Below are 14,936 nucleotides of genomic sequence, written 5' to 3'. Positions count from 1 at the left end.
CTTTGGTTTGCTCATAAATGCCTACGTCATTCACATATTCATCTTTGCTCATTTATACATTCTAAGTATGTGTTATCAAATGAAGTTTGGAGTGTTTAAGGACTGGCTTTAGCTCAAGGCCATCAACTATATGAATTGAATAAACTAAAACCATTGTTCTTTTTTGTTCTCTATGGGACACACAAAGATATTTATAAACTGCAAGTTCTTCCTGGCTCAATTTTAACATATTCACTATTGACCTGCCTTTTAACTTTGGCCTACGCTTTACAGAAATAATTCAATCGTATATTTCTTGTTGTTTTCTTTCCCTTGTTCCTTTATAGTAGTTTGCCATGAGTATACTCCAAGGCAAGTGACATATTTAGTAAATAGAATTTATCCTTAGCATGATGCATTGTGGGAGGAGACTGGAGTCTTCTTTCCTCAGGCTCTGAGCATGTCAGGTCAGTTTGCCCTCAAGTCTCTCTGCAAAAGTGAAGAGCAATCCTACTGAATTGCAATGTCCCCTGTTCTTTGTGAATCAGCTTCACACTCCAGCCAGCACATTTATAGTATAAAGTGAGAGCAAGGTCAGGGGCTCATACATTTGTGCTAGAAAGAAGTGTGCTGGATGATAGACTCTTGACCCTGCTGCACTATGATCACAGCTTTGGGCACATCCCTACTCTCTGTTTCAGATTGTTGAGCCACTGGGCTGGAACAGGAAAAGCAGGCTCTTTTGTGTCTTAATTATTTATTCCTTTTGAAGTCCCACTGGTACCAATTTGACAGAAATAGAAACTATGGATCAAAGCCACAAAAGCATTTATCCTTATGAGCAGGACATGATCCCATTTCTAAAGATGCAGACCTACATTTTCCACATGAATTGCTTTTATAGTGCAGTTTCCACGGCACATATTCGTGGCTGGGTTCAGTTAAGGTGTGTGTGTGTGTGTGTGTGTGTATATGTGTGCGCGTGCGTGCGTGCGTGCGTGTGTGTGTGTGTGTGTGTGTGTGTGTGTATTTCATGCCAACTGAATGGAAGTCTAAACACAGCAAAAATTAGCACAGAAGAATATCTTCACATAATTCCAGACAAGGAAGACATGAATGCTCCAGTGATCTTCAAAAAGTCTTGAGGTTACAAAACAGCAAACAAACAAACAACAACAACAAAACCTGTTATGAAAAGTAGAAAATGGGGAGAGATGAAATACATGTGATGCAGTATGCTGACTGCATTGTTCAACAGTTGAGGAGAAGCAGGGAATGAAGGTGGTGATTGTAATTTACTTAATTACAAGGCACTGCTTCTAATTCTTCACCTTTGAGATGGATGGGAAGGAATCTATGGGAACTTAGTAAAATGTCTGAAAATCTTTCAGAAAATATAAAATTATTTGAAAATAGAGTTTCCTAGAAACAAAATCATAAACACTGTGTCGAAATTATTTTTCTAATACTGTACTATTTATAGATATAGAACATGTGTTAGCATTCATTATATGTGAGCATAGTTGACACTGGGAGACACCCAGTGCTCACTAAAAGCTGACCCAAATCCCACCATAATTTCTCAAAGCTTCCCCCAATGTCATTGTACCTGTTTCCATTTTTAAATGAGAAAATGGGACCCAGATGTACAATTCACTTTGCAATTTAAAGTTGGAGCTATTTGAGCCAGCTTGGTAGGTAGGAGAGAGCAAGCTCCTCATGGCCCTCCCTGTTCTATTTCAGTGCCATCCTAGTGGCTGTCTGATAGACCTCTGCCTCCAGATGGGAGTCATCATGTTTTTGAAGCAAATATGGAACAACTTCATGGAGCTGGGATATCCGTGAGCATACTGACTTTAGATGTGTCTTATATATAGTTATAATTTGGGGTTCATGAACAGTGAGATGATTGGTCAGTTACCATTCTGATCCTGACTAAATATGTGACTGCCCATAATAAGTTTTGGCTTTCTGATCCTTAATTTTTTACATGTCTAAAAAAAGATAAATGGTGAGGTCACCTTCAGGAACAGCTGTTGGGTTTGAAGGAATGAATGTGTAGAGGATACTAGGTCAGTTTATTAGCTATTTCTCAACCATTCAGAAGACAGAGTCTTGAAAATAGAAATAACTTTTAGATATCTTGGAGCTATGAACAAATGTAAGGTGGTGGTGACATTATTGTTAAATAAAAAATGCCTCCTTTCCTTCTAAAATAATACATCAAGGAGAAGAGGTTTGAAAGAATAAAGTTTGATAGTCCTTGTATGATGCCTCTTTTCCCCACCTTTACAAAAATCATTAGAAACAAATTGACATGATAATCTCCTATGAGGACATTTACCTCTGAGGGAAAAATTGATTAGCTGATTGATGATATAAATAGATTTCCTTATGAATTAATGATACAAAATGGGTTTATTCATAACATTTTACTTTCATTCTTTTTTCACGTCTTCCTATAAATGACACTCCTGAGCCACTGGCCTAGTGATGGAGAAGGCATATAACACAGCTGCCTGCTGAGCATTGCTTAAACTACAGGGAGACTTAGAGCTTGGATTCCAAACTACCTACCTTTGGCCTCAATTCCTTGATAATCCTAATTAGAGTTCATGTCACCTCTCTGATGTCTTTTTTTATTTTTCTTTCATTTGCAAAAGAAAATGAAATATAATTTGAAATATATTTAAATATAATTTAATTGTAAATAACAAAATACATATTTTGTGAGGAGTATATATTATATACATATATGTATGTGTATTGATAAATAAAAGTTATAAAACAAATTCAATGAAATCTCTTCTAAATGAAGCCTGCATGAGGAATTAAAGGCTAGGGTCACTCCTGTACTTGCTATATGTCCCTTCTTTTCCTTTGCTTACCACTTTTAAATGTAGGGGGTGGGAAAGTATCCTGTGAACACAGCTGAGGAAATTAGATATCAAGAGTATGACACATACTCTTTGGGAGCATATTTTAAAATCCAGTAGGGTACAATTGTAGCCATTACAGCACAGAAAAGGATTTTTTGCATCATCATCATCATCATCATCGTCGTCGTCGTCGTCGTCATCATCATCATCGTCATCATCATCATCATCATCGTGTGGTTTGCTATATTCATTAGACATGTCAGATACTTATTTAAATGATGAGCTTGTCCAGGTGGTAAGCCTGAATCACACACATCAAATATTAAGGGAACACAGCAGAAGATCTTCCACTTACGTTTTTCTTTTTTTCCCCCCACTTGTGTTTTTCAAAGACTCAAGCAAAGGGCTTTGCAGGTGAAAACTTAGCAGAAATGAATGGTTCACCAAACCAGAAGGTTTTTTTTTAAGCGTTTTTCCTATTTTTATTTAAACACAAATGTTGCCCCCACCTCCTGATTCCCCTCCCAGAGTTCTTTTAGCCAACTCCCCTCCTCTTTGTCTTTGAGAGGGTGCTCTCCACACACTCTCCTGGCATGGGTATGCCCCTAATCTGGTGTACAGGATTAGGCACAGCTTTCTCTCCCACTGGGGCCAAACTAGACAGTCCTCTGCTCCACATGAGCAGGAGGCCTAGGATCAGCCTGAGGAGGCTCGGTTTTTGGATCTGTCTCTGGGAGCTCCCAGGATCTCGGTTGACACTGTTGGGCTTCCAGATATCCATTCATTTAAAACCTGAAAATTGAAATAAGCAAGCTGAGTCTATTGATTGTAAAGTGTTTCCTTCCTTCCTTCCTTCCTTCCTTCCTTCCTTCCTTCCTTCCTTCCTTCCTTCCTTCCTTCCTTCCTTTTTCTTTCTTTCTTTTTCTTTGTTTCTTTTTATTGAATATATACTTCATTTATATTTCAAATGCTAAAACCTTTCCCTGTTTCCCACCTCCCCAAAAACCCCCAACCCCTCCTCTCACCCCCTACCTCCAAGTATATGCCCCTCTACCTGACCCACACCCACCTCCCCCTCCCTCATTTTCCCTTTGTTGTGGGGGGGGGCATCTATTGAGCCTTCACCTGACCAAGGACCTCTCCTCCCACTGATGCCTGACAAAGCATTCCTCTGCCACATTTTTGGCTGGAACCGTGTGTACCCCTTGGTTGATGGTTTAGTCCCTGGGAGTCCTGGGGAGTCTGGGTGGCTGATATCGTTGTTCTTCCCATGAGGCTGTAGACCCCTTCAGCTCCTCTGGACCACCCTCCAACTCCTCCATTGGAGACCCCATGCCCAGACCAATGGTTGGCTGCTAGCATCTGCCTCTGTATGTGTAATGCTCTGGCAGGGCCCCTCCAGAGACAACCATGACATGCTCCTTTTGGTATGCACTTCTTGTCATCCATAACAGTGTTGGGGGTTGGTGACTGTTTATAGGATGAATCCTTTGCTCTTTCACATTTTCCTGAATCTCCAAAAAGGACCTCCATGGGATGCTGACTGGAGTACTTCTTATTCCAGCAGATTCTGAGTCTGCAGTTACTTAAAATTGAGCCGTGGGTTCTTTTCACTGAGTTGTAAAAAATTATGTTGTCCTAGAGCATCTGGTTCTCAAATTCTTAAGTAATTTGCTGTACAAAAGCCCCTCACAGTGCATACCAGGCTATCTCTAGGCTTCATAGTATCTTTCCCAGGCAGGAGATAGAGTATTTTTATTTTCTTTTCCAGTTACCAGATAATGACTCATGTAAGCATAGCTACGGCCCGACAATTCTTTTTAACTATAGTAGCACAATGCCTTTATTAGTGTTCCTGTATACAGTTCAAAGAAGTGATGTTATTTGACAAAAATCCCACATACAATGCATGACAGATTGGAGAGCACAGCTCAGGCCTGCTAATTCACACAGAACATAATTGTATCCATGTCTACATGACTAGGCCCCAAAGTGAAGGAGGATAAATGATGGGGGGCTCAGGCCTTGACAACAAGCAATGTAAGAGTTTTCAGAGGTGGAGAGAGGAGAAATGAATTTAGCCTAGTCAACATCAAAGAATGGCTCAGTTTATGGGCAATGGATTCCTAATAAATATCCAAATATTTGGAAGGTCTTATAGAGTTCTAAAATGATAACAAGTTTGCTAAATCTTTTTAATTCAACTTTATAATTATATCATTCAGACTTTATTTTTACTCATCCAGGATTTAAAACCATTTACTACCTTCAGTTCCAGGAATACTTGAAATAACTAGTGATTAGTTGACATTTGTTGTTTCTTAGTAAAAACATACATTTTTCTACAGATAATTCTGTAACAGGTCACACATATCCTTGGTCTGCTCTGTAATGCAGGTTAATCCAAAACTGGTGGTCACGACATAAAATCAAACGGGGAATACAGGATGCTTCCATACCACAATGGGAAAATGACTGGAACCTTCAACCTATGAACATCCATGGGTTAATGGACGAGTACTTAGAAATGGGTAAGCAGAGACTTTCTGCAGGACCATATGGCCTTGTTGGTATTGCTTTTACTAGTTCACATGAGCTTTGGTTCAAGAGGGAAACAATATTAATGACAATACTCACTCCAGCCCTGAGCATTCTGAACCTTGAGTGAACACTTGTCCTAACACTCTCAAGGGTCTGAGGCACAGGGAGTTTTCACCTATGTTATATTAAGGAAACTATGGCATTTAGTTAAAATGAAGTTGGTGCCACAATAAAGCCTCTAGTATCTTTGTTTTTGAAACAAGGCCTTATTAGTATCTATCTTTTGTCAATAAGGTCTTATTGCATATTTAATACTGATGCTGAACTTGATGAATAAACAACTCAAGCTGGTGTTGAACTCAGGATCTGCCTGTTGTGGTATCCACAAAGCTAAGACTTCAGGCATGTACCACCACAGCAGGATCTTGAGAACATATTAGATGAAAAATAAAGAAGCTAGATCTCGTTATGAAGAAAAATAATATCCTTCTAAAATAAAGTCATGGTTATTTTAAAATAATGCTTCTATTTATTTATTTATTTATTTATGTATTTTGTTGCAATATATATAACATACAGTGTATGACCATATTCACCCCTCCTGCTCCCCCAATTCCTCCCATATTCATCATCTCCACCTTCTCAAGCCCAGTCTGAGTCTGAGTTTCTGCAGGAATGTTATGAATTTATACTAAGAAAACATGGATTCCCAGTTGAATTGCTGACTTCATTACACTCTGACCTTCAGTATGCTCATCTTTAAAAACAGACGATGGGGCAGTGCACTGGAGGTCTCTTGGGACCTGGCCAGAGCCAAGCAATTTGCTTAAGGAATACTCTTGTCTGTCTTTTTGATACTTCTCCTCCTCCCATTTCTTCCTCCTTTTCTTTCTCCCTTTCTATTTATCTCTTTCTCCTTCCTTCTCATATTCTAAAAGGGTGTGTGGTTGGAGAATATCCATTAAATATGCCCATATCGTGGACGGAGTACAGCTTTTTAATGTTTTTCTATCCATCTAATGTTTCAGCAAGTTTACCTATGGTCTAGAAACAAAAGTTTCTTCAGCTATAAAAACAAGAATATTTACTAGGTAAACTATTGCAATAATTTGAGGTAATTCATTCAGTGCTCCTAATTGGCACAGTGAGGCACTCAGTGGATGCTGCTGTGTATATCCGTAACTTCCCACTGCTCTTGTTTTACAGTTTTGCAATTTGGTTTCACTACCATCTTTGTTGCTGCTTTTCCCCTGGCCCCTCTTTTGGCTTTGTTAAACAATATCATAGAAATCAGATTGGATGCATATAAATTTGTGACCCAGTGGAGGAGGCCTCTGCCAGCCCGAGCCACTGACATAGGTAAGACTCAATTTTCCCTTTTGAAAAAATAGTTTTTGCAACATCTCTAATATGTGGAGTATGAAATACTCTAGTAAAAAAGTATCAAGGGGCTGTAGAGGTTGGCCATACGTTAAAATGCAGTTCCCAACAACCATCATGAGCACTGGATGGCTCTCTAGGCAATCTGATACTTTCTTCTACTTGATGCCCAAGTGCATGAGCACACACACACACACACACACACACACACACACACTGCAATGTAATATAGTCTTTAAGAGAAAAAACAAACGGTGTACAGAAATATGGCTCAAAATAAGCAGAATATTCTTTGCAAGGGATAATTAACCAGAGTGCTTTCATCTTGTACGCGTTTTATTCATTCGCTTTAATCTTTTTTCTCCTACCAGGCATCTGGCTTGGAATTCTGGAGGGAATTGGCATATTGGCTGTGATCACCAATGCGTTTGTAATTGCTATCACATCTGATTATATCCCACGTTTTGTCTATGAATACAAATACGGCCCTTGTGCAAATCATGTAAAGCAGAATGAAAAGTAAGGTTGAAAATTGACTTTTTCTGGTCTATTTTATAGCTGCAGTTAATGGACAACTGGGAAGTTTTGCTCCGTGACCATTAAAGAGTAATGTTTCTGATCATTGTATTTGTAATGGGTTTATTAGATGAAAGCAATTGGAGCTAAGAACAGAAAGTGCTTTCTACAGCAACTCATTTCAGAGTCGGTTTTTACTTGAAAAAAATGTGTCAAAATGCTAAGAAAATTCTAATGCTTCTAGAAGGCCCAGTTCTAGAGCCTGAGTAGAATTTAAACTCTTCAAGTAAGGGGACAAGGGGTCTTTGCTACACAGATAGGAGGTGAAGCTGATAAGAAAGGAAACAAAGAGAGTAAAAAATGAGAAATAGAGCCTGAAAAGTCTGTAATCTCCAGGCCTAGACATTTTTTAAGCATATAGTGCTAGGTGTCTGAGTGGTGACTGATGCAGAATCGCCTCGGTTTATGTGGCTAGTGTGTGTTTTCCATCTAAAGTTGAAATACACATTTCTTTTTTTTTAAAAAATATTTGTATTTTCTATATTCTTTATTTACATTCCAAATGATTTCCCCTTTTCAAAGCGGGGCAGCTTCTCAGCCTCTGCAGTGTTTCCTTTGTCTGGTTGTTTGGTTGGTTGGTTTGTTGCTTGGTTGTTGGGTTGTTTGGTTGTTTGATTACTTGGTTGGTTGGTTTGCTTTTGTTTGGTTTCGCCAATGGCCTTTTAATTCAAGTAATTCCTGTCAGGAAGATGGTTGTTTGCCCACTCTCAGAGGCTGAGCAGCACATGTGGTCTCTGAGCAGTTGATATCATCACAGTTACCTCAGTCCATACATTCTGATGACAATAGTTATTTCTAGACAATAGTTATTTCTGTTGTCTCCCAGGAGACAAAATAACTGGATTCAGACAATCACTTTAGGCAATATTTGTCATTTCGGACTTTTCCTTTGGATAGATATTGGGGAACAATGCATATAAGAATTAACTATAGAGTACTAAGGCCACCCTTAAAAGCTTTGCAAGTGCAGCCTTAGATGTAAAATCTGTAATAAAAGGCAAAAGAGTGGAAAACAAACTTGCCCTCGGGAGAAGCAATGGGTATGGATAGAGGTCATGAGACACAAGAGGAGGAGCTTTGTACTAACCCTTAATTAACTATTGGTAAACTACTGTTTACTGAGAACACTGGAAAAACACTTGGTAATAAGTGTCTCTTCTTTTTTAGAGTGAAAAGCATCTTACTACTGATTTCTTAAACAGGTTTTAGAGTCCTTAAGAGCTTTAAAGGAATTCACAGTTAGACACCTAAAATTTGAGTCATTTTATGTCATTTGTTAATATACATCATCTGTATGACATGGTTGATTCATGACAGTAAGTGTTCATAGGTTGTGTGATTATGAAATGGTGTCTGAGAATGAACAAGATGTAAATATAAGGTTGTTCCAATATCAACAGTGAAAACCCAAAATGCTGCCTTTTGTTACTGCGGAGTGGGCTGGGGCAGATTTAAGAATTTGAAAAGTATATGTCAGTCCCTTCTCAGCCTTTAGGTTAAGGTAAAGTGTGAAATGTGTAGAAATAGTATCTGGTGGCTTTCTTAGATGAATTAATTGCTTGTGGCTTTATTGCCACCTAGTGGTGGATAAAAATTCTACTGGCTGAGTTTACATTTCAGAGCCTGATGTTCCTGTAGACAGCACCAAAGATCTCATTCAGGGACCAGGGGAGTAGAGCAATTTCAGGCAAAACGATATAGGTCTTTTGTGACTTAGACATCATATATAAAGACAGACACTCAATTACTTAATAATATTCTAAGTATATCTAGCAATTAAATTGAAAATCTATTCAGGTTAAAAAGATTCAGAGCAAATCGTGAAGAGACAAGCTAGTAAGAGAAGAAAGTATCGATAAAAAACACTTGTGATGTTATAAGATTCAGAATCGACAAGGAACACAATGAGTTATTGTTGGATTGTGAGTAATATTTTAAACTTAAGAATGTGATAGATGTGTGCTTGTCACCAGGTTTTAGAAACCATTTTCCCTAGGAGTGTTTCTCAATATGTGGTCTGCAAGCATCCTTTGAGCGAGTTCCCCTCACAGTCCCATATGCTGTTCCCCTCTCAATAATCCCCACTGTATGTCTAAATTGTTTGACTTCTACTTTCATATCATAGTTACACACATTATTTTATGTATCTCTCTAAAATCTAACCCATATATGTGAGAGAAAGCATGTCATAATTGTCGTTCTGGGACAGATTCAGTCATTCAGGATGATTATTTCCAGTTGCATTCATTCTCCTGCAAACATCACGGCTGTCTTCTCTCCTTCCTTCTGTGCTTGCTTGCTTCCTTTCTTTCCTGTTTTTATTTTGTTTGTTTGTTTTTGTGCAGCCTTGACTATCCTGGAGCTCTCTTTGTAGACCAGACTGACTTGGAACTCACAGATCTGACAGCCTCTGCCTCATGAGTGCTGGGATTAAAGGCATGTGCCACCACACCTGGCTAATTATCATCTTTCTTTATGGACAACAGCAACTTCACTGTGTATAAATACCTGTTTTGCTCACTTTTGAGTATCAAGCACTGAGAATTTTTATATCAAAGTATAGGTGAATGATAAATATATTAAATACATGAATAGGTGATAAATAGGTATTACTGATAATCAGCCAATTGTGTTGTATGCATGTGTGTGTTTACAAAAGACTTACTGAGTTTAAATGCACAAGTAGCTGCATGTCTTATAGACAGAAACCACAACGGTATTTTATTTGTTTTGTTTTGTTTTAAGTAAAATAAAAAAATTAATGGGGATAGTACTGAGAAGAAATCACAGGACAAGAAGTGGGGACAGATTGAAATAAGAGTCCCGAGTAGTTAGAACAGGGAGAATAGGCATTATTTAAATACTGTATCTTTTAAAGAAGGTATTTCAGATATGTATTAATTAATGACTCATACAATCCTGTTGTTTTCTCCTAGTTGCCTAAAGGGATATGTCAACAATAGCTTATCCTTCTTTGACCTGAGTGAACTTGGTATGGGAAAATCTGGTTACTGCAGGTACTTACCTATAATATCTTTATTTTTATAGGTAATAAACTTACCTATAATACCTTTCCTGTTTGCTTGTGCCTCCTCATCTCCTTCCCTCTACATATATAAAAGCATTTAATATTCTGGGGATTGGGTAAATCAAGAATGCCCTGCTCTTTTCATGCTCTCTGATTTTGTGATTGCAGGTACCGAGACTATAGAGGTCCTCCTTGGAGCTCCAAACCCTATGAATTTACCTTACAGTACTGGCACATCTTGGCTGCTCGATTGGCCTTCATTATTGTGTTTGAGGTTAGTCCCAGGAGAGATTGAAGTCAGTTCTTCACTGGACTCTAAAAAAGGGGTGTAGACCCAGAAATGGGGTGAATATGGTAAAATATTTTTAAAGAATATAAAAACTAGTGAATAAGAGCTGAATATTGTAACCACAAGTTATCGGCTATCTATACAAGAAAATTGGAGGGAAAGATACTATCTCATACAATTTTGAGGCTACCAGATTTACATTCCTAGAGGCCATGCTTAAAAATAAAGAGATGGTTTTTATAAGCTGATGAATGACTTCAAATCTACTTATGAGGACAGAACACAACATTTTTCTGAATAATTAACTTGAAATACAGTTAATCACATGGATATTTGTTTAAAACATAACGGATGTCCCAATTAATTTGCCTAAAACTTTTATTAAAAATTGTAAGAGTTTGATTTACCACAGACATGATAGTATCAAATTGTAATACTGTGAAGCAATTTTAAGGGAACTACATACAATGTTACTACTTGTTTTACAAGTCATGATATAGTGAAGAATCTAGCATTGAGATATATTGAAGAATTTCTCTGGGTTACCCGTGAGTCAATGAAAACTTTATATTTTTATTGTCAAAAAGAGATAGTACGTTGTTTATTTTAAACCTTTTTAATCAAACAAAGAAAAAAGTTTCATTTTATTTTGTTTTGTTTGATATTTTTTAACTTTCTCATATATACCAACCTGTCTTCACACTTGCTATTTAGCCAAGGTCAGTCTCAAACTCCTAATCATCCTGTCTGTCCTCTAGAGCACTAGAATTATAGGCATACACCACCACCTGGGCTATATGAATCTGGGGATAGAACCTAGAGTTTTGTGACAGCTAAACAAATATTCTACCTAATAAATCTGAGGGAAAAAACACTTCAAAGACAATTACATATTCCAAGTGATGTCCAAATATATATTTATAAATCATATATATCTGAAAATGAAATACTTGCCTCTAAAGGTCTTATTGAAGACTGAAATTTTCTGATTTAGTGACTCTTTGAATCAATGAAAATATACCCTACTGAATAAGACTTTCTACTTCATTGAGGTATAATGGTTTAACTCATATTTTCAATCTAACAACTCAATGAAATGTTTTTAATTATTTAGTTTTAAAATATACATATTTTCTGTATTCTTCAGAAGTCTAATGAACAAAGTTAATCACATACATCAATTTGGAATATCACTCAAGGGTCCACATGAGAATCTCTTTCTCTTTCTTCATTCCCATTATTGATGCCATAAATCCTAAGCAACCTATGTGAAACTCTTCTTGTTGATTCTTAAGTGTGTATATACATGTATATATATTATTATTACTTTTGATATCATATTTTCCAAATACTTTCACCAATCATTTTGTGCCTTCAAGTTTCTTTCATCTTTTACTTGCTTTATTTATTTAGCTCTAGAAAGAAGTGTCAGTGAGCTCTATTCATGTTTAGAACACACATACTAATCATATGAATTATAATTTTAAAGATAATGAAATATTTATTCATTAAAGATAAGTGAAATATATATTACACTTTACTAAATCATAGCAATATTGTTACTTGTATTACTATTATTTTGAGACACATAATTAAATTTTTCGAAGTATCATATGTTTAAGTGATCAGGCAAGAAGTCTTGACTTTGTGTTGGAAAATACAAACTGCTTTACAGATATATACTTTGCAATGCAATTTCTTGGAACACATAACAAGTCAAGCTAAATGTACAATTAATTCTTCCTTTACTCATAAAGAGTCTATTGTCCACTAATAGCCTGTTACATAAAGGTGTTTTTTAAGAGGCCATACTAACCCCACAAATATCACATTGTTCTCTTTCCTTTCTGAGAAACAGAAAGACCTGCCATTCTCATAGGATACTTGTAACAGTAGGAAGTGCATTTGAGCTGAGCTCACTCTGTGCCAAGCACTCTTTTAAACTCTCAAAGTGTGTGTTAACTTAATTCATTTAACATGGAGCATTATTATCTTTATCAGAGGCACAGAATGTAAATGATTTGATCAGGGGTACACAGTTCCTGAGTGTCTGTAGGATGAATACTTGGTCTCACTCAAATACTGGACCTTTACTTACAAGCATAATGCCTTTTGAGTTCCATTTTTACTTGTCCAAATCCAACACTAAGGCTGGGTGTGGTAGTGCACACATTAGTCCCAGCAAACAGGAGATAGAGGCAGGTGGATTTCTTTTAGTTGATCTATAAAGAAAGTTCTAGTCCAGAGCAGAAAATAATAGGAAAATTATTTCTCAACAAACTAACAAAACTAACACATCCCCACTACTGCCAGTTTATTCTCAAAACATAAATAGTACATATTGCACCAAAATTATGTAATACAAATTAAAGGCTTGATAGTAGTAATGGTGCTAGTGAACTTATGTAATAGAATTTCTGAAAAATACTTCATTGAGTCTGAGTCTAATCAATGGCTCACAAGTTTATGTTGCATGTATTTTGAACATACATTTTCTTAGAATCTTCTTTCATATTTGTATCTATTAACGTGTACTATAGTAATATTGCATAGCATGTAAGGATTTTAAACAGGAATTTAAGATGTTTTTATGCAGTGATGTTATTATACAGGATTAAAAGGAAGAAACAAATTTTTGGTGTCTAACTAATTAAGGTGACTGTCAATAACATTTGTATTTCCAATATAAGTCTTGGAAGCAATAATCTAAATGCTACATACTACGTTCTGATGCTTAATTTTAAGACAAATTCATCATTGTTCATGACTTTTCTATTTTTCACTGAGGGCTCTGGAACCTTTGAAAACATACTTTTATCTTTACCTTTACAGCATCTTGTTTTTGGCATTAAGTCATTCATTGCATACCTGATTCCTGACATACCAAAGGGCCTCCGTGAGCGCATACGGCGAGAGAAATACTTAGTTCAAGAAATGATGTATGAGGCTGAACTGGAACATTTACAGCAACAGAGAAGAAAAAGTGGTCAGCCTATTCACCATGAATGGCCTTAGACAGTACCTGTCACCACAAAGGGGAGGTACTATCAGTGTGTGAGAATGAAGCACTTGGAATGCAGATGGGATCCAAGAGAAAGGCATAGTTGGCAAATTGTATTGTAAAATGCTACTTGGAAACACATCACAGCAGCCTAGAGGATTAGAATGTTCAGACTTCTAAGGAAAGAAAAGACTTGTGACCTCCAATGGCTGCAACTGAATGGCAGGGAGCCAGGCTCTGATTCTCAGAGCAAGCCTTCAGGGGAGTTCTGTGTTTTGAGGCCATTCTGTTCCATTAGTTGCAGAACCAGTAGGAAACATAGTGGTAAAATTTCCAGGTAAAAATTTCAACATAAATGTTCATAAACTGGAAATACTAATTGGATTCTAGGACTGGCACGTAAGTTCACATGTTAACAAGAAATGAGTTAAATCAGTTGTTGGCTCTGATGTCAGAACCCCAAGTCCCTTCAGCTTACAGGTTTATGGAATTGTCTTTGTCTCGTTGCTATAATGAGTGTATGCACATGCCATTTATGCTGCTTTGTGTTGACTATGCACTTGAAGAGCTGAACATCACCATAGTAGTCAAACCAAAACTCCAAGTCCACCAAAAGAGCAACACTGGAATAATTCTATCATATTGGCTGTATTCAAGTCATCTTTATCACTCAGAACCAAGTGAACGGCCCATTTTTGTTAACAAATGCCAATAGCTCCACTTTGAATATTTGAATGGTTATTCTTGTATCATTAGAACATGACTAATTTGTATTTTACTGCAGAAGTCTATATTCTATTCTATTCTATTCTATTCTATTCTATTCTATTCTATTCTATGTGCCCCTCTCTGAATCATTACAAATCTCACAGAATGGTATGTTGAAACTTTGTAAATATGCCAATGTTCCTTATATGTTTGCACTTTACACTGTGTAATGCAAGTTCCAGTGTATGGAGCTCTAAGACCAGTTACACAGGATGCTACTGTAATCTGTTCATTCAGGAAATCCTAAGCCAAATGCTCTGCAACACTTAATGCTTTTTCTATAACATGCATTCTCACTTAAGAGCTAATGAAAATAATGCATGCATAGAGTGTATTATTTACATAAAGCACCTTTTTGGGTTTCACTTTTTCATCATGGAAGGGAGATTTCTGCTTTTTGATGAGTTAATTTTATCTAGTTTCAAAATTCTCTAGAAACAAAATCAATTTAATTGTGAAGATCATAATTTGTTGTAGAATCCTTATTTGAATGTC

General features: G+C 36.9%; 1 protein-coding gene across 1 annotated transcript in view; it reads left to right on the top strand.

Annotated features, from left to right (window-relative positions):
* Ano3 (anoctamin 3) overlaps nucleotides 1–13,687 on the top strand; it is a 319,679-nt gene extending 305,992 nt beyond the window's left edge. The window contains exons 21-27 of the mRNA XM_052181396.1: nucleotides 1,723–1,820; nucleotides 5,256–5,389; nucleotides 6,606–6,758; nucleotides 7,151–7,298; nucleotides 10,292–10,372; nucleotides 10,552–10,657; nucleotides 13,505–13,687. Coding sequence (XP_052037356.1) covers nucleotides 1,723–1,820; nucleotides 5,256–5,389; nucleotides 6,606–6,758; nucleotides 7,151–7,298; nucleotides 10,292–10,372; nucleotides 10,552–10,657; nucleotides 13,505–13,687 — 903 coding nt within the window. The remainder of the gene's footprint in view (nucleotides 1–1,722; nucleotides 1,821–5,255; nucleotides 5,390–6,605; nucleotides 6,759–7,150; nucleotides 7,299–10,291; nucleotides 10,373–10,551; nucleotides 10,658–13,504) is intronic.
* Nucleotides 13,688–14,936: the final 1,249 nt, after the last annotated feature.

The sequence above is a fragment of the Apodemus sylvaticus genome, chromosome 5 (genome assembly GCF_947179515.1).
Source record: "Apodemus sylvaticus chromosome 5, mApoSyl1.1, whole genome shotgun sequence".
In the NCBI taxonomy this organism is placed as follows: domain Eukaryota; kingdom Metazoa; phylum Chordata; class Mammalia; order Rodentia; family Muridae; genus Apodemus; species Apodemus sylvaticus.
The sequence above is the reverse complement of the archived record's forward strand: the minus strand, read 5'-3'. Positions and strand labels throughout refer to the sequence as shown.